The sequence below is a fragment of the Engraulis encrasicolus genome, chromosome 14 (assembly GCF_034702125.1).
Source record: "Engraulis encrasicolus isolate BLACKSEA-1 chromosome 14, IST_EnEncr_1.0, whole genome shotgun sequence".
Taxonomy (NCBI): Eukaryota; Metazoa; Chordata; class Actinopteri; order Clupeiformes; family Engraulidae; genus Engraulis; species Engraulis encrasicolus.
Window position 1 is genome coordinate 37,415,576 of NC_085870.1, and position 19,346 is coordinate 37,434,921.

At 39.2% G+C, this 19,346-nt stretch overlaps 1 protein-coding gene and 1 long non-coding RNA gene across 4 annotated transcripts in view; one reads left to right on the forward strand and one right to left on the reverse strand.

The window, feature by feature from the left end:
• Positions 1-19,346, forward strand: part of LOC134462573 (uncharacterized) — a 66,979-nt gene that overhangs the window by 34,756 nt on the left and 12,877 nt on the right. The window lies entirely within an intron of this gene.
• Positions 779-18,898, reverse strand: LOC134462569 (myosin heavy chain, fast skeletal muscle-like). Its single transcript, XM_063215659.1, has 39 exons — positions 18,014-18,898; positions 16,831-16,974; positions 16,580-16,736; positions 16,075-16,102; positions 15,872-15,986; positions 15,266-15,358; positions 15,082-15,145; positions 14,866-14,964; positions 14,668-14,771; positions 12,631-12,769; positions 12,389-12,507; positions 11,995-12,144; positions 11,728-11,898; positions 11,336-11,642; positions 11,167-11,240; positions 10,986-11,073; positions 10,690-10,807; positions 8,613-8,736; positions 8,382-8,518; positions 7,995-8,250; positions 7,582-7,824; positions 7,293-7,469; positions 7,008-7,153; positions 6,825-6,915; positions 6,355-6,744; positions 6,146-6,272; positions 5,723-5,841; positions 5,430-5,626; positions 4,699-4,882; positions 4,418-4,583; positions 3,799-3,923; positions 3,377-3,685; positions 3,093-3,296; positions 2,023-2,148; positions 1,723-1,893; positions 1,457-1,561; positions 1,271-1,366; positions 1,045-1,176; positions 779-875 (listed from the first exon to the last, which is right to left on the reverse strand). Exons 1-39 carry the CDS (start codon positions 18,221-18,223, stop codon positions 858-860), a joined length of 5,823 nt encoding a protein of 1,940 aa, XP_063071729.1. The 5' UTR covers positions 18,224-18,898; the 3' UTR covers positions 779-857.

Sequence of the window (19,346 nt, forward strand, 5' to 3'; positions counted from 1 at the left end):
AAGCACAAATGGCAAGCCAACCTCATTGCTTTGGGTCAGTGGCAAGGTGCTGTGGCACTTACTACTTACTAATACATATAAATCTAGGCTTACTGGTCCTTATTAAGGTTATATAGGTAATAAATTACTAATTGTGCATGAGCAAGACATTTGCGAATACATGCCTAATACATGTTTGGTTTTGCTTAGTACATGCCTTACAAGTTACTTATATAGGCATTAACATTGTATGTATTAGTGCTAATAGATGTAACGCTTAAATAAAGTGTTACCATAAAGCCAATAAATATAGCAGCAAACATCAATGAGGAGCCAAGCAGTGAATAATGCTGCTTGAAATTGTCTGTGGCCCTTCATTCCTTTCATGGTTAAAAAATACCACTTTGTTTGACATGAGAAATGAGCATGGGGATAGTTTGGATGGGCTTCATTTATTGTTTCTCTGAAGATGGGTTATATCGTATTCAGTTCTTGAATACATGAATTTTCATGAATAGACAAGCTGAGTGATTATTAGATTCCTGACACTGATGTGACATTTTTGTCTGTCAATGTATTTAGCCATCACAGCCAAAAGACTCTAACAGGAAGTGGCCTTATATCTCAGCCTTCTTGTGGATGCTTCTGACCATCTCTCTCATTCCACTGTGTGTAATATACACATACTGTTTCTTAGAAGCAGGTGTCATTGTGTGATTTTGCTTAGTCCAGGACAATTATGACAAAATATTGACAATACTTGTGCATAATATACTGTATAAAGACAAACAAAAGGAACAGTGTGGCAATGCTTAAATGGCTTTATTAAGGATGTCATATTATATGAATCCCATCTCATTTTACGTTGTCTTCACTCGTCACTCTGCATCTTTGGCCTGAAAACACATGAAAACAAAAGAGGTTTGTGCCACTCCAATATCATTTGTGACTATGACTAACTGTGTTATTAGGATGACGCTATTGTATTTTCAGTATTTCTTACATTGTGCGGGGACCATCGTGCCATTGACTACATGGTGTTGTTTCCTATTCCCTAATACTTACCTTGCCAGCCTCACGGCTCTTGGCCCTCATCTTGTTGACCTGGGACTCAGCAATGTCAGCACGCTCCTGAGCCTCCTCAAGCTCATGCTGCACCTTCCTGTATCTGGACAGGTGGGTGTTGGCCTGCTCCTCCTGTGAACAGTACATCATTTTTGTAGTTAGCACATGTTAAAATGTGAAAGTTATGAATTTACCTCAGGTTACATCATTACGCGTCTTTACTCACAGCTTCCTCAGCCTGCCTCTTGTAGGCCTTGACTTTCATCTGAAGTTTGTCCACCAGATCCTGCAATCTGATGACATTCTTCTTGTCCTCTTCAGTCTGCAGAAATTTGGTAAAATTAATGCAACTAACTGATTAATTTTATGTTCATTTGTGTAGCTCAAATATGCACAAAGTGAAGTTATTGACCTGGTAGGTGAGCTCCTTGACTCTTCTCTCATATTTGCGGACGCCTTTCACAGCATCAGCTCCACGTCTTTGTTCTGCATCAACTTCACCTTCCAGCTCACGCACCTGAAACAAAATATGATTTGCTTATGTTCGAGGAACCGTAGTAACAAAGTATCTTGAGTCAGATAAACCTGACAAAACAATAGGTTACATAGATTACTTCAGCAAGTGTGTGGAAGTAAAGTGTATTTTGATCAATAAAGTACATGCATCTTTTAAAATACCCTGGACTCCAGTTTCTGGAGTTGTTTCTTTCCACCCTTCATGGCCAGATTCTCTGCCTCATCCAGGCGATGCTGCAGGTCCTTCACAGTGACCTCCAGGTTCTTCTTCATTCTCTCCAGATGAGCACAGGTGTCCTGTTCTTTTTTCAGTTCCTCAGCCATCATAGCAGCCTAAAGACAAAACAGCGTATTGTTTTTGTATGCATTGTTGTGCACGTCATTTAGTTATCAGGGATGTACAGGAAAGCTTGACCATTTGCAACAACAGCATTGTGTGCTGTAATCAATTGTTCAACTCACATCAGTGATGGCCTTCTTTGCCTTGTCTTCTGCATTTCTGGCCTCTTGAACAGTGTCTTCAACCTCACCCTGAATCTGGACAAGGTCAGCCTCCAGCTTCTTCTTGGTGCTCAAAAGACTAGTATTCTGAATAAGTAAAAATGCACAATTGATTTTTCATTTTACCGTGCCATAATTATCATTACCTCTGCAAAGGAGTTTTTGGTTGCATTAGTTTGTCTCTTTGTCTGTTTGTTTGCCAAAATTTGTTTGTCGAAAACTCAAAATGTTTTGATGAAATTTTGTGGAGTTGTTGGAAATGACAAAAGGAACACGTGATTCAATTTTGGTGGTGATCCGGATCACAATCCGTATCCAGAATTACTTTTAAAGATTCTTCATCATTGTGATACTGTGACATTCCAGTTTCTAACTCCACAAAACAAGGCATTAAGTCTTGTAACATAGTCAAATGTTCTATCAAACAGCTTCCTTGGTGGAGGTCTGATATCTGAGTACATGTCTGGTTGAATATTTAATACATTAATCTTATCGGAGTATAGGGCCGTACACACACGTCGCTGCTATTTACTCGCTACTTGCTCACTCGCCTACTTGCCACTCGCTCTGGGTGATTTTGTTTACTGGTTGTCATGGTTCCCGCTGTCCGCGCCAATAACGTCCGTACGAAACAAAATGTAGGGCTACGCTGTTTAACGTTGATCGTGTGCTGTGCACAACCATGCATATGAGCCTTTGATGGTGTACACTGTATGTATTTTCCTCAACACTTTTAACCAAAGTGTGGTGGCGTGCAGAAGGTGGGTGGTCAGAACACCACAGGGGCAACGTCACCTGTCAATAATCTGTATTCTGCATTCCAATTGGTTACTCGCTTAACTCGCGTCGCTCGAAGATAAAATAAGTTTATCTCGGAACCCGCCCACATCGCATCGCTTGTACTCTCCTCGCCTACTCGCCAGCGAGACTCGTAGGAACACGTAGACATTCTATTGACTTCATCCGCTGAGCGAGTAACTAGCAGCGACGTGTGTGTACGGCCCTTAACAGCTTGAGTTTTTCCAACTTACCTGTGAATGCAGTAGTCCTACACGCTCACTGGCATCCACCAGTTCCTGCTCAGCCACTTTGCGGCCTCTCTCTGTTTGTTCCAAAGCCGATCTCAGCTCCTCGATCTCAGCCACCATGAGGCCATTTCTGCGCTCCACCATGGCAACCTGCTCCTTCATGTCTTCCTGTCCTCTGATAGCATCATCAAGGTGCAGTTGAGCATCCTGTGAAGTTATACAATAGTAATTCAAAAGAAATATTTTATCTTTAGCCCCGTCAGTTGCATTATAGACTCTGATTATACCTTGAGCATTCCTTGGACATTCCTGAGCTGCTTCATTGCTTCAGCTGCCTGGCGGTTGGCATGGCTGAGCTGAACCTCCATCTCATTGAGGTCTCCCTCCATCTTCTTCTTGACTCTCAAGGCATCATTTCTGCTCCTGACTTCAGAGTCCAGGGTGCTCTGCATGGTATCAATCACCCTTTGGCTGTTCCTCTTGATCTGTTCCATCTCCTCATCCTTCTCTGCCAGCTTCCTGTCAACCTCACTTTTGACCTGGTTAAGCTCCAGCTGAATACGAAGAATCTTGGACTCCTCATGCTCAAGTGTACCCTATGTGGAAAGACATTTTGAATTACTAATTTGACTATGGGCACATTTCCACCAAACAAGATACACATGGTTTACAGTGACTTTATTGTCCTAATTCACTATGAAAATCATACCTCTGCCTCTTCCAGTGCAGTTTGAATTTCTGATTTCTCACCCTCTACTGTCTTCTTAGCCTTCTCCAGCTCATGAATGCTTTTACCGGTTTCACCAAGTTGCTCGGTAAGGTCAGAAATTTCCTCTGTAGAAGAGGATAGTAATAGTTATGGCTGTGTTGGTTCTGCAGAAGAGAGCGGTAATCGCAATTTTTTAAATGGTTCTAAAGGCTAGATTGTTCTAAATTTAGAGCCTAAATGGAGTCTAAAACAAGCTGGAACCGTATTTTACCAAGTTGATTTAAAACCATTAAATGCACATCTTGGAGGATGTTACTCCTTTACCAATTATCTACTAAAGGATTAGGCTCAAATTTGGCTGGATTGTAGTGTTTGTTGTGTAAAGCTGGAGCACTATGCATGTACGTAATGTATAGATACATTCCATCAGGTATTTATCTGGAACTGTGATATTACACATTTTTGAAAGAACTACTTTCAGGCCGTGCATGCCAAATGATTATAATGCAGGCCTAGCATCCAATGAGAGTAAAATTACAGAGTGCCATAATCACACTTTGTACTGCTGTATTTGTGCATTTTATTGGTAAAAATAGGTTGAGGAAAAACATTATCATACGCTGCAAGTTCTTGTTCTCTCTCTTCAAAGTCTCCAGCTGATCCAAAGCCTCTTCATATGAGTTCTTCATCTTGAAGAGCTCAGTACTGAGAGAGCGAGCTTCTTTCTGAGCACCTTCCAGCTCAGCTTGGCCTTCCTCATACTTCTGTTTCCATTCTGCCAGGACCTGGTTAGAAAGAAAACATGTTGAAAATAATATTGTAGAAAGTGCTGTAATATATTATGGTACAAACACAATACTCAAACCATGAATCTATATTTTTAGAAAGTATGTGTCAGACCTTGTCAAAGTTCCTTTGCTTCTTATCAAGGTTGGCAGCCAATGCATTTGCTCTCTCGACATCAATCATGAGATCCTCCACTTCTCCCTGGAGCCTCTGTTTGGTCTTCTCCAGGGAGGCACACTTGGAGTTGACAGCCTCAATTGATTCCTCAGCATCCTGGAGACGCTGTGCAAGCTTTTTCCTGAAGGAAATAGTTTGGTAACACTTAAGAATAATGGATGCAAAAAAGCATTATAAAGATTTAATAAATAATTAACTATTGATGAACAAAACATTAACAAACGTTTGTAAATAACTAGGAAATGTAAACAAATGCTTGTAAATGACTAGGAAATGCTATGTTAATATTTTATATTTATCAAACATTTACAAGTTGCTTGTAAATGAATAAAATAATCTGTTATACTGTGTGTAAAATCTTGCAGATATCATTTGTAGATATTTTATAAAGCATTAATAAAGCTTAGTTAACAATAAAAACATTTGTTAATGTTTTATTCATCATCAGTTAATTATTTACTGAGTCTTTACTAAGGAACATTATTATAAAGTGTTACCAATAGTTTTGCTGAACTTAGAACAGTTAAGATTAGAGATACATTCATAATCATTGATAATGGATGAAAAGAATACAGATTTTTATATTTTTTACCATGTGTATAGCATTTATATGTAATAAATTAGCGGGAGAGAAATGTTGAAATGATAGTATTAAAATCATATCTAACTTGGACTCCTCCAGCTCTTCAGTGCGTTGAATGGCATCAGTCTCATATTTGGACCTCCACTGTGACACCTCACTGTTGGCCTTGGACATTCCACGCTGCAGCTCAGCCTTGGCCTCCTGCTCCTCCTCAAACTGCTCTCTGAGCAGGTCGCAGTCATGGCGAGCTGATTGGACAGCATGAGCCAGGGCATTCTTGGCCTTAAGATAAAAATGTAAATAACAATGGGTATACTGATATTGAAACAATACAATAATTTTCCTAAACTTGTACTCAAACTAATTTGCCAAACATACCTTCACTTCCTCCTCAACCTGCCTCTTCAACTCCTCAATCTGCTGGACATAGGCTTGTTTGCCTCTGGTCAGCTGAGAGACGAGAGCTTCTTTCTCCTCAAGCTGACGGCCAAATTCACCTTTAGACCATTAATTAAATGATATTACTTTTATCCAAACTGTTTTAAAGACGACATAAAGAAACCACAGATTTTACAGGAATACAGGTAAACAAAGAATTAATTAAGTTGGAGCAACCAGGGTTACAAAGTCTTCCACACCACCATTCCACACCAACTCACTGAATTTGTTTTAATTTTTTAAAACATTTTTTTAATTGTTATGATTTTGTCCCATCATTCTTTTGAATTCACTTTTCTGAAATCAATGTATGATTTGATATGGAATTAAACATGGCACTTTATATTCTCATTTTTCACTTACCATTTTCAGTTGCAAGCCTTGCTTTCTGTGCGCTCACATCATTAAGCTGGCGCACATTTTCATCTGCCTTTGACTTAATCTCACTCATTTGGTCCTCAAGGGTGCGACACATTTTTTCCAGATTTGCCTGAAGATTTTCAAAGTCAATATTTTTTTTCAGGTTTGACAACAGGAAACATCAATAAATATTTAAATCTTAAAAGTAATACCTTTGATTTAGCCACAGCTTCCATATTACTTGAGAGGTCATCAATCTCCATTTTGAATTCACTCTTTTCCTTCTCCAGCTTCTGTTTAACGCGCTGAAGGTTATCAATCTGCTCTCCCAGTTCAGCTACACTGTCAGCCTGCTTCTTACGAAGAGCAGAGGCGGTAGCTTCATGTTGCAGGGTGGACTCTTCAAGATCACGACGCAGCTTCTGGAACTCAGCCTCACGCTTCTTGTTCATCTCAATCTGAGCAGCAGTGGCCCCACCAGCCTCCTCAAGCCTCTCACTGATCTCTTCAAGTTCCCTGGAGAGATCAGATCTTTGCTTCTCAACCTTAGCCCGAGCGGCACGCTCAGCTTCAATTTCCTCTTCCAGTTCCTCAATGCGGGCCTGAACATTTTGATTGAGGTTAATACTTAAGACTTATTTCCTGCCACAGAGAACATTACAGAACTTAAATTATAGATCACCTGAAGTTCTTTAATCTTCTTATGAAGTTGAGCTCCAAGTGATTGCTCATCTTCAATCTTGCTGAGGAGCTGGCTTATCTCAAAGTCTTTCCTATAAAACAAAAAATAATAGAAGGGAGATCATAAAGCGACCACATATTTTTATATATTTGTTATTTATTATTTTTGTTTCGAATGTTGTACTTTTTGATCTTCTCATCAGACTGTTGCTTGTCATTCTCCAGATCCATTATGGATTCTTGACAAAGTTTTAGGTCACCCTCAAGCTTCCTCTTGGCCCTTTCAAGGTCCATGCGGAGTTTCTTCTCTTGCTCCAATGATCCTTCCAGCTGTTATAAAGCATATATAGAAAGCAAGACTGAAATTTCCATTTTTATTCATGAACAAATGATCATGTTTAGGATTATCGCATTTTTGTTCTTAGTGTGCTCCCTTTATTGAAATTATAATGTCTGTACTTGTACTTACATCATCAACTTGTTGTTCAAGTTTAGTCTTGGATTTTGTCAGAGTGTTGACTTTGTCTTCCTCTGCTTGGAGATCATCCAGAGTCTGCTGGTGTGCCTCTTGGAGGGCTTTCTTTTCCTTGGTCAACTTGGCAATACTCTCATCCTGAGAGGCCATCTCCTCAGTCAGATTTTTAACCTAAAAATACATTTATTTTTTATTTTTATTTTTTTTTTTGGGGGGGGGGGGGGTTAGCTTAGGCTTTCCAATCTTTCAGCACTGCTGTTACAGTATGAATATTTAAAATAACCTTGTTTTCTGTGGCATGCTTCTCTTTTTCCACTTTGGCCAAGGTAAGCTCCAGGTCATCAATGTCCTTCTTCAGCTCAGAGCACTCATCCTCCAGTTTCCTCTTTTTAGCAGTGAGCTCAGCATTGATCTCCTCCTCATCTTCCAGCCTCTCGGATGTCTCTTTGAGTTTAGCCTCCAGCTGAATTTTGCTCTTAATAAGTCCCTCACATCTCTCTTCAGCATCTGAGAGACACTCAGTTTCCTGTTGTAAAAAAAAACACTTAATCTTGTTTTGCATTGTAACACCATATGTGAATGTTTCGATTATCTGAACAATTAAGTATTTTTAAGGTTTCTTATTGAAATCTGTGAAATCAAAATGGATGCCACCACGATAACAGAACTTGACAAAATACATCAGAAATGACTCACAGATGCTACAGCTAATTGCAGGTCATTCTTCTCTTGAAGCAGGGAAACCATTTTCTCCTCTAATTCCTTCTTCTTTGCAAGGGCAGTCTCCAGGTCGGTCTTCATTTTGTCATAGTTCTCTTTCATATTTGCAAGTTCCTTCTCAGTTTCAGCACTCTTCAGAAGTGGCTTGACCTTGAAGTATACCTTCATCCATGGCCACGTTTTCACATTCATAAATGAGCGGATGTTGTACTGGATACAGAAGATAGCTTCTCTGTTAGGGAAGACATAGATTTTCATTCAAAAAACGTAAATGGACAGACAGAAAGCTTAAAAATGTGAAAGGCGTGATTTTCATATAGACTATTTTGATGGGAATGCACTACATTTCCCAGTAAACATTACCTCCTTTCCATCATCTTGACAAACTCCTTCCTCATTAGGTAAGCACGACAGAGAGCCTGAGTCATTGTGACCAGGATTGCCAACTTTTCATCTCGCATCTCCTCAAGGACACCCAGAAGCCCAGCTTTGAAGAACACCTATAAATGTTTTTTTTAAGCATCAACATTTGAGCATTGCATTTTATTTGCGTGTACACTGTGTTAAAACGTAACGTCTTATGGCACAATTTACCTTGGTGTGGCCAAACATATACTGAGTGTGATCTACATCAATGGAACCCAAGAGCTTTTCAGAAGCCTTCTTGTTGTCAATGAATTGTCCTTCAGGGATGACACTGGCATTCAGCACTTTGTACCTGAAATTCAGTGAATAGGTAATGCTTTAAATGTTTTGCTTGTGAATAGCTAATGCTTTCAATGCTTTTACTGTTGCGAAACATATGCTGTTATGTTGTGTAATATATTATGTAATTAAGTGGTTATATATTTTATATATATATTATGTAATTAAGTGGCAGAAAAAATCTATTGACTTTTAAGTTATTTCCTGAGTCATGTTTCCTTTACTCTTGCTTTCAACCTATTTCTTTCTTAAATATAATGGGTTGATCTAAATACACAAAACACACATGTCTATTTGGCTGCGCTGTTCTTCTGAGTGACAAAAAACTTTTATTTTTCATTACCAGTGATTGACATAGCATAAACGAATGACGACATATTGATAACATTGATTCAGATATGGGTGGGAATCAGGATGATGTTGAGATAGACAATCCCATAGGTAGAGAGGCATTTTTTTGAAGATGAAGAGGAAGTTACTGGACTTGGTAGACTTTCAAGATGAACGAGAGTAAACATTCGCCCTTGTGCTTAGATGCCGTATAAATGAAAGCCAAGCATTAAAATAAAATTACCAAATGAAAGTGTGTCCACGGCCTAATGTATCCTCCCATTTGTGTTTTTGAAAATCCTCAGGTTTTAGTAGCCTGTATAAATTATCCCATAAACAAAAACCTGGCCTGTTAGCGGGCATTTTCAGGTCAAATGGGTTAAAGAAACAGAAAGAAATACAGGATGTATTTACCTGGAAGATCAAGCATAATCTTTCTACTGGTAAGATAAAGACATTATCAGGGATACACAACCTTCAGGCTGGGGAAAAAAACATTTTTCTTGGGCTTGGACTCAGCTCAAAACTTTAATCACTCTAGCTAGAAGCTTTGGAATTAATTAATCGAAATTAATCACATTTTAATGACCGACTTGAGAACAGTGTGAAGAGTTTTTTCACATGGATTTTGAATAATGATAACACTTAAACTTAATCAACAAAATATTGTTTCTTTTTTCAATGGGGTAATTAACAAAGATCAACAGACCAGTGAAATGTTTTAGGAATAGGCATAGGTAGATCTTCTGTAAACTATAACATTGGGTATGTTTTTAGTTAAATACAATGCTCTCAAGTACATTCTGAACATTGTAAACCCTGACTATTAGAAATCTTCCTCTCTTGCTTCAGAGGCTATAATAGATTTTACTGATTTATCAACAGTTGATTACAAAAAAAGAGAAATCAAATCAATTTCAGCAGGCTCTACACCATCAGGCGTAATGCTGCCCTCCATTAGTCTAATCCAGAACTACGTAGGATCCGTTCGAAACAGGTAAGGCAGCTGTCCTTCCAGTGAGCTAACTGGACATCAAGTCATAAAGTGTGAATCGATCAATAAATTTGTGGGCCTAACGGGGATATTTGAGGGCAGCATCAGATGCTGACTTGTGCTGCCTTGTACCCAAAATGTTGTGTGCCACCTCCCTCTCAACCGGAAACCTGAAAAACAAACATAGCTACTACCCAAGCTACTACCTTATACTCTTTATTCTGACACTTATGTATGTAGATGTAGATGTAGAAGGGATAAATCATCATTGTAGTATCTAAATATGCGGTCGCAAGATCTATTTATAGCCTATTTTACGATTCCGCCGTCTGACGGTCATTCACCGTTGAAATAGCATGCGTAACGTAACTCCCGCCATAGAATCGCCGTAACATTAAATGCGCTGGGCAGCGCACTTGTTAGTGCCGTTCGTAACGGCTGCCTCATCAGCTAACTTCACCTATCTAATCAGTGACCTGTTTATGTAGGAGGAGAGTCATCGAGTCACTGCCTTCCGTTTCGAATCGACCCATAACTACATTATAGTGCATTGAAAATGCGTTATTCTTTTCATCTCTTTTATTTTTTTTATTAATTACTCGACATTAATTGTGTTAAGTCCCAGCCCTACTTTTTTCATACCTCTGCTTGAAGTCTGCATAAATGATCCTGCTGGGGAAGCCCTTTCTGCAGATTCGGATACCCTCCAGCACACCATTACATCTCAGTTGGTGAAGCACAAGGAAGTTCTCCATCAAACCTGTAAGGAAGCAAAATGATTCCAAGTTATTAACCAAGTAAAATTCGTGGCACACCCAAAATCAGTTTCCCAAAGCATTTTAAATACAGGCTTAGCAGGCATCTTAGTCTCCTTAGGAATCAAACAATATACATGTATGTTTCATTTTTTTGCTATCTTCTCCCTCTTATTAGCTTACCAGGAGTCTTTGACTCATTAGGAATCAAGCAGCGCACAAAGTGAGGATGAGTGCTTCTCAGATTGGTCATTAGTTTGCCCAAATTCTCCTGTGATCAAGGAAAGGTAAAACAAGTCAGTTGACCACTTTCCTTCAAATATCTATGAATCAACGAATGCAGACATTTTTTTCAAGTAGTTACCCTGAATAGAGCAGACACAGTCTGGAAGGAGCCACCCTTCTTCTTCTTGCCACCCCCCTTGCCACCACCACCACCTTCAGCTGTGTCATTGATATAACAGGCAATGAAAAACTTGATTCACTTCTCAAACAGTAGAGTTAAAAATACGGAAGTAAATAAGCTTTCATACCCTCAGCACTTGCATGGGATGCATACAAAAAGGCTAGCAATTTCATTGCAGACTTCTGGTACAACTGCACAACAGAGTCATTCAGTGGGTCCTTGTTCTTGTCCAGCCAGCCAGTGATGTTGTAGTCCACAGTGCCGGCATAGTGCACAAGGGAGAAGTGGGCCTCTGCCTTACCCTTTGTGGGTTTGGGTTTCTCAAAGCACTTGGTTTTGCCAAGATGCTGTTCATACAACTTGCTCTTGAAGGTAGTGTCTGAGGCCTTGGGGAACATGCACTCCTCTTCAAGGATGGAGAAGATTCCCAGTGGCTGTTACAGAAAGTTTGTTACATTTCACAATACCTTTAAAAAAAAAAAAAAAAAAAATCCTATCGCATATACAGTATTACAATACCTTCTCAATGAGCTCAATGCAGGCAGCCAGATCCATACCAAAGTCAATGAATTCCCAAACAATACCGTCTTTCTTGTACTCCTCTTGTTCAAGTACAAACATGGTGTGATTGAAGAACTGTTGCAGTTTCTCATTGGTGAAGTTGATACACAGCTGTTCCAAGCTGTTGTACTGTTGAAGACACATTCCATCAATGGAGTACTAAAAACCATTAAACTTTCTAAGTAAAATACATTGTGGAAATAAGATGAGTAGATAAGTACTCACATCAAAGATCTCAAATCCTGCAATGTCCAGAACACCAATGAAGAACTGTCTTGCCTGTTTGGTGTCCAACATCTCATTGATACGGATGACCATCCATAAAAACATCTTCTCGTATACTGACTTACAAAGAGCTGAAACCGAATTCATCACCTAATGAAAATAATAGGCCATTAAATATTTGTCAACAAAAATGACTGATATACAGCAGCACATTGTCATAATCACCATCCAGTGTGCTGACAAATGAGAGACTATTAATTAAACATACATAATTACAACATTACTATATATTTTACAGTAGATGTAGTGTAATAGCCTACCTCTCCAAGGTAAACATTAGCTCACACTAAGAGGCCTAATTAACTTTCCAAGTATATTTTAAACACATACTAACCTGTGGTACAGTTTGGCCTTTGGTCACAAACTCATTTCCGACCTTCACTCGTGGGTAGCATAGAGCCTTCAGCATGTCAGCAGAGTTCAGGCCCATGAGGTAGGCGATTTTATCAGCCACTGGGTAGAAAATAGAATTTTCAGTGCATTTTTATGTGATGTAAAGCATTCATGTGAATATAAATTAAACAGCATTTCATATCTATACGGCACATAATCTCATACGGTATATTCCGGCCTCACCCTCAGTGCCATCAGGCTCTGCCTGCTCCTCTCTCTGCTTCTGCTTGAACTTCATGTTGCCATGATGCATCACAGCCCCAGTGAGCTTGTAGATGCCAATTTTCTCATCAGCAGTGAAGCCCAGGATGTCAATAGCCGTCTGTTAGAGGACAAAGTGCTAAAGTTCAAAACAGCTGTCTACATAAATTGAAACAAGAAAAAGTCAAACCCAGTTTACACAACAGAAAGATGCTCTTCAGTGTCTGAATTATTATTATTTGTTACAACCCCCTATGCTTCCCCTCTAGGCCCTTCCCTGCCAGTGCACAGGTAGGGATAGGTGTGGCTCTCCTGCAGGTCTCCTCTGCCCGTACACAGGTGGGGTGGGGCCTGATTAGTCTAATTGAGTGCACCTGGGCTCTGGTGGTGGGTATTTAAGAACCTGGCTTCAATTCTTTTGTTAGGCACTTTTGGGTATGGATTGGAGGCTCTTGGTTGGTTTTTGGTTAGGTGTGGTTTTGGTTTATCTAGGCTTTGGTTAGGCACATAGTTTTCTTACAGGTTACTTGGATCTCTCTCTTGCTTTTGCTCTTGCTTTCTCTCACTCTCCTGCTCTTTCTTTTGCTCTCTCTGTTCTCTTGTTTTTAGGAACTGACTGACTGACTGACTGACTGACTGACAGTGTTGCCACAGTTACTGTGAAACAGTAATCCGACTACGGACTACTGACTAGTACTGATGTCACCGCATAGTTGCGCACCAACTGTGTCACGTTGTAGGCAAATTATTATGCTACAACATACCAGTTAGCTTTGTTGCCCTTCTAGATGACCGAAATGGAATACAACACTATGAGTAGGTTATCTGCGATTTTGAATGATACTGGTTAGTCTCGCCATGGAAGAAGGCTTCCATGCGTTGCATGTTCAGCGAGAGATTCAAAACCTGTCGCAGCAATAGTCTAGCTACTCAAGTAGTCCGACATTTAAATAGGCTGTAAAACAAAGCAGGTTAAATTTAATATGAAAGAAGGGAAATGTTTTGCCACAATTTACCGTAACTCTTTCATTTAGCCTACCACATAGGTCACGTTAACAGAGGGTTCGTCATAGATTTTATTTTTAAGGAAGACTGAAAATTCTGAACCCTATCCGTTATTTCGACGGTAGTTTAAATAGGCTACACCCGTATCAGTAGATTAAGTGTGCATTTCAATTCGTTATTATCTGCGCAGATACCACATTTCCTCTAACCCTAGGCTACTTTATCCTTCACCTTTCTCCCCCTCTCTCAGTCTCAGCATGTCACGCAACTATTATGCATCTGCAGAGCGCGAGTCCCTGCACCCAAATAATGAATTAGAAATTGCAGATGATGTCGGCACAACTGTTCGTACCTAGGACTATGCTACTTTTAGGGTGAAGGATTCGGAAATCTTGGTTCAAAATCGAACCCAGGTCCCCTGTCTAATTGTATGGCGTGTAAGCATACTACTGACCCACAACGTCCCCAGTGACTAAATTAGAATTAATAGTCAAAAATACAACCCTTAATACACATAATTTTATAACATCAAAGTACTACGTATTTAAGCCATGGAAACCACTGTTATTGAAAGCCTGCCAAAATTTCTGCCTGAAAATTCACACTGTTATTCACAATGTTTCCCCCTCAGGCTTTCAGTGTTTCATGTGATACAAATATGATAATGTCTACTCTATTGAGCTGTATAAAGGCAGACTTTCTTATCACAAGTTTGTTTCAGTCGTGTTCAGATTTTGCAAGTGTTATTTTTAGCCCCCAAAATTGTAGATTTATTTATTGGCTTACTATCGAAGGTGATTAGTTTACTTGAAAATTTTGACTACTCTATACAAATGAAATGTTGCCTTTTCTATTCTATTCTATTCTAAGTTTCCTTTTGCTTTAAACAGTTGCCATAGCTGTTGTCTTCATTATAAGTTTAACAATTATACAACTCCTTATTACCGTGTAATGCATGACTTTTACATTGGGAGGACTTGTTTGTCATTTTGTAAATATTCTTAAGCATCTTACATCAGTTGCAATGAACTCCTCTATATCATCGATGCTCTTGACAGTGATTTCACCCTGGCTGATCATAGGGAAGTCATAGGGGTTTTGGGTGATAAGCAGGCCCTCTGCAAATGAACAGATAACTCATTAGAATGTGCTCATTATGTTTTGTTTGTAGTTTTAGTTTTTTCAGTCATGTGAGGTAGAATCATGTGTTACCAATCAGCTCAGGCTTGTGCCCAGTCATGAGTTGGTAGAAGATATGGTAGCTCCTCTCAGCAGACAGCTGGAATGTCACTCTTGACTTCTCCAGCAGATCTATGAAGTGTAATTTTACAGATACTGTTATCAGAATGTCATCTTTTAGATGGCAAATGTTCGCAATATAGTATTCTCACTTGTGAGGAATATGTTTCAAGAATGAGGTCTTCTTACACGTCTCAATATCAGCAGAAGCCAGTTTGCCAGTTTGACCAAAATGGATTCTGATGAATTTACCCTGAATGATTCATGATAAAAATGAACAAGTGGAGAGGAAAATATGTTAATACAAATATGTTTACTATAACCACACAAGTAATTGTTAGCTTTTCCTTTGCAAAATATTATCAAAACTTACAAAACGGGAGGAGTTGTCATTCCTCACGGTCTTTGCATTACCATAGGCCTCCAGTAGAGGGTTGGCTGCAATGATCTGATCCTCCAGTGACCCCTACAGGACAGTTCAGGCCATTGATGAATATTGATGCTTTACCCCTTTACAGTACTTGCAGATAGCAGAGCCATGGAAGTAAAAGTTGAGCGAATCCCATTGACATTCGCTGTTCCATTTTACACAAACATGGTGGCTCATGGAGCCTTAGACACAAAGATCGGCATTGACATAGTTCCACAATAGTTCCAGGAAGTGAGCATCGGCACAGAGAGTGCAGTAAAGGTAAACATAATTCATTTAAATTCATTTTTGTCTCAATTTTGCTTTTCATGTAGGGGTTCTATGTCAGTCTCCAGCGAAAAGAAAGCAGCTGCCTAGAATTACTTGAATCTATGTGAAGAATGTCACCAACCGACTTCCTGTACCCCGGTTGTCACAACTCTGAATTCTATGGCTCTGGCAGTAGCATTGCACATGTAGAATGTGATGAACAAATGGAATCACCTGAATCTTGCCAGCTTGTTGGGGTGCATGCACACAATATATACGTGCATCAATACTGTTACATACCTGGATTTTTCCAGCTTGTGCTGGCTGTTCTTTCTTTCCTCCAGCAACTGCAATTGTTGCAAAGTACTGGATGACACGCTTGGTGTTTACAGTCTTCCCTGCACCGGATTCTCCACTGGGGATAGATAAGTGAGAATAATATTGTCAATTATGTTCTGTAAAACATATTATGTAGTCTTATATTAATTGTAATGGTTACTTACGTAATCAGGACAGACTGATTTTCACGGTCTGGAAAATAATAAGGTTGAATCAGTGCATCAACTTACTTGCAGAGCATGCAATGTCTTAGAAAAAACAAGTATGGGGTGTCAAACTCAAATTGACAGGGGGTCGGAATTAAAATATGTCAGGAAGTCGCGGGCCGAACACAATTTTTAATTTTTTAAGGCAAGGACAAATTTCACAAACACTTACATACGGTAGCTTAAATGTGCCTGAACATATTCTGTTGTATGAGTGGGAGATTAGATACATTGACCTCAACCCAGTTAGTATATTCCTATGACGCACCACATTTCATGGTCAAGTCATGTATATTAATGGTGTATTTGAGCCAACTATAATACAAATTTGAAATGATCTCCTGGGCCAAAGAAAATGACACCGTGGACCAGATTTGGCCCCAGAGCCTGAGTTTGACATCCCTAACATAAAGTAGCTATTGGAAAACGTAGACATTGTATAAAGTTGTCTAAAATTGGTCACCTTGGAGCATGAACTGATAGGCGTTATCAGAGATGGAGAAGATATGGGGTGGAGCCTCAATCCTCTTCTTGCCTCTGTATCCTTCAACAACACTTTGATCGTACACTGGGAGCCACTTGTAGGGGTTCACAGTGACGCAGAACAGCCCAGAGTAGGTCTGATGGGGAATGGAAAAAAATGTTATATCATTTAATATTTAAGGCACATTTATTTTCATTTAGCCAGGGCCAGATGTTTGTCTTCAATCTTACGTAGATCATCCATGCTGCATAACGCTCTTTGAGATTGTACAACACAGAAGGTTCGTGGAGGTGTGTCATCATGGCCATGTCCTCAATTTTGTCATACTTTGGAGGATTCATGGGGAAGATTTCATCCTCCTTCACCGTGACTTCCTGTAAGATATGAACATCAATAAACAAATGATGTAATTGTAGTAGGTCAACAAGTTTACACAAATAAGGCCCATGTTGGTCTTACCACTTACAAAACATGCCATTTTTTTTGCAATTGTCTCTTTAAATCTATTTTACTCTTCATATCCAACCAAGCGATATCATATATCATTTAAATGCTTTTGGCCTATCTGTTTTTATACCCTACAAACAGCTCAATGAGATGGCTCGTTATTCTCACAGTGACATTGATTGTCTTTAATATATAAAATTATAGTACGTTTTCACAGTAGGCCTACTGAGGACAGAGCAATGAAAAACTTATATGAAAAATACTTTCAGAGGAACAGTTACTTAAGTAAAGATGGTGCATCAGCAAACTGACTCTTGAAAATAGGACAGTAGGTCCAGCAACACAAAACCCATTTGTAGGCCAACAAGTATACAGAAAGAGGACTCATGCCCCCTAACAGAAGGGACATGTAAGCTAGATTTTTGTTGGTATTGTTTTTATTGATTTTGATCCAACCCACTATTTATTTTGTGGTTTGCAAGGGGTAACACTCCATGACACGTGCATTCAATGATTTTAACACCTGATGCATCTATCGCATATATAGAATGTAGCTAACTTAACTTAACACAGAACTCTGCTAAGGTTTTAACCATGTTTAACAGAACTACTTCTGAGCCGTGCATTTCAAATAATTTTAATACATGCATAGTAACCAATCAGAAAGCAGCATATGAAATTCCAGTGTCATATTGTTTCCCTTTACTTATCGCCAAGGAAACATTAAGGCTAATTCAACATTTTTCTTGATTTGGTCATGTATGTAGATATCCTTACATCCTATCACTTACTTTACTCTTACCATCCTGCAGTGTTTAGTGTGGATTTGCCACCATCTCTTCTCTGCAGAACTGTTTTCACATAATCCCATTTTTTTCCTCACTATTTAAACTTTCTGTCATATGTTAATGTTCATTCCATATAATTAGTGATTGTCACAATCTTTCATAATAAAAAAACACCTACTTTACTCTTGTCACCCTGCAAAGTCTTGAGTGTGACTTTGCCACCGTCTCTTTTCACCAGGGATGCCTTCACATAATCTTCTTCTTTGTCAACCACAAAGAAAGCTGTTTTGGCATCGAAGGGTCTGGTTTGGGCCTCCATACGCTCTTTCTCTGGCTTGCGGAGGTAGATGGCCGCAGGGCCAAAGCACTCCATATCTCCATCCCCCATGATGGCACGTTGGTTTCCTAGGAAGAAGGCATATTGAAGTTTCCTTTTATTAATGCTGTTCCTGGTGTATGTCCCAGATGTTGATAGAATTGCATCACTTCATCACCTCAAATAAATGCTGAGGATGTAGGAATCAGCTATTTTGAAGTACTCCCTAAGTGTGCGTGTGCGTGCGTGTGTGTGTGTTTGAAAGAAAGAGAGAAAGTGTTTTTTTGTGTCTGTATGTGGCTTTAACATTGATTTGAGTTTTGAGTGCTATTCTGAAACAATTCTACATACCTTTCCAAGTACCAACAGAAACTGAGATGTCACGTTCAGCGTGTCTGCAAAATATTCAACATGATATTCCGTTAATACTGATGGTTTAAATGACTATATGGCATTAGCACATAGAAATAGATTTAACATCTTGCTTGTAATTCCCAGGCCTTCACTCATTGAAATGGTAATCTTTTCCCTTCAGCTCCCCCTATGCAAAGGCTGCCACTCACCTGTAGAAGGCAGAAGTTGGTCTTAGGGACAGCCTCAGCTGCTGACTGTTTTATATAGAGACCCTTGTGGCCACTCAGCAGATCAAGCCTGCTCGATATGGGCATGTCCTTGTAGACATTTCCAGCCGAGTAATAGAGCTCAGTTTACTCTCAGTAGAAATGTTTCGAACATACAGTATACTTGATGGATTGTTTTGTTTGACAGTAGACCTTATGCTGGTGAAGGCTGACATTTATTTTCTTTGATTTTTTTCTTGCTTTCTTTATTTTCCCTGCCACTGGTTTCCATGCTAACTCACTTGATAGCCATATATATTTTGAGATATGCTTATTTCCAAACAGGCTATTTGTATACTGTTTCAGGAACCCTTTTCATATAAATGCAACCTCTCTTTGTCAGCAATTGCTTTATTCAAATATATGATATTTCTCAGACTTAGTGTCTTGTGCGTAAATATAATGTTTCAATTCACTGGTTATTAATCAATGTCTAGTACCATGCAATTTTAAAGCAGATATAACCATCATGTCATCTAATTCTCAATTCAAAACCATTTAATGTGATCTGAATATATACTTATTCTGTAGAACCCCCATACTCAAATAGCAGCCTGCAGGGCATCTATATCTGG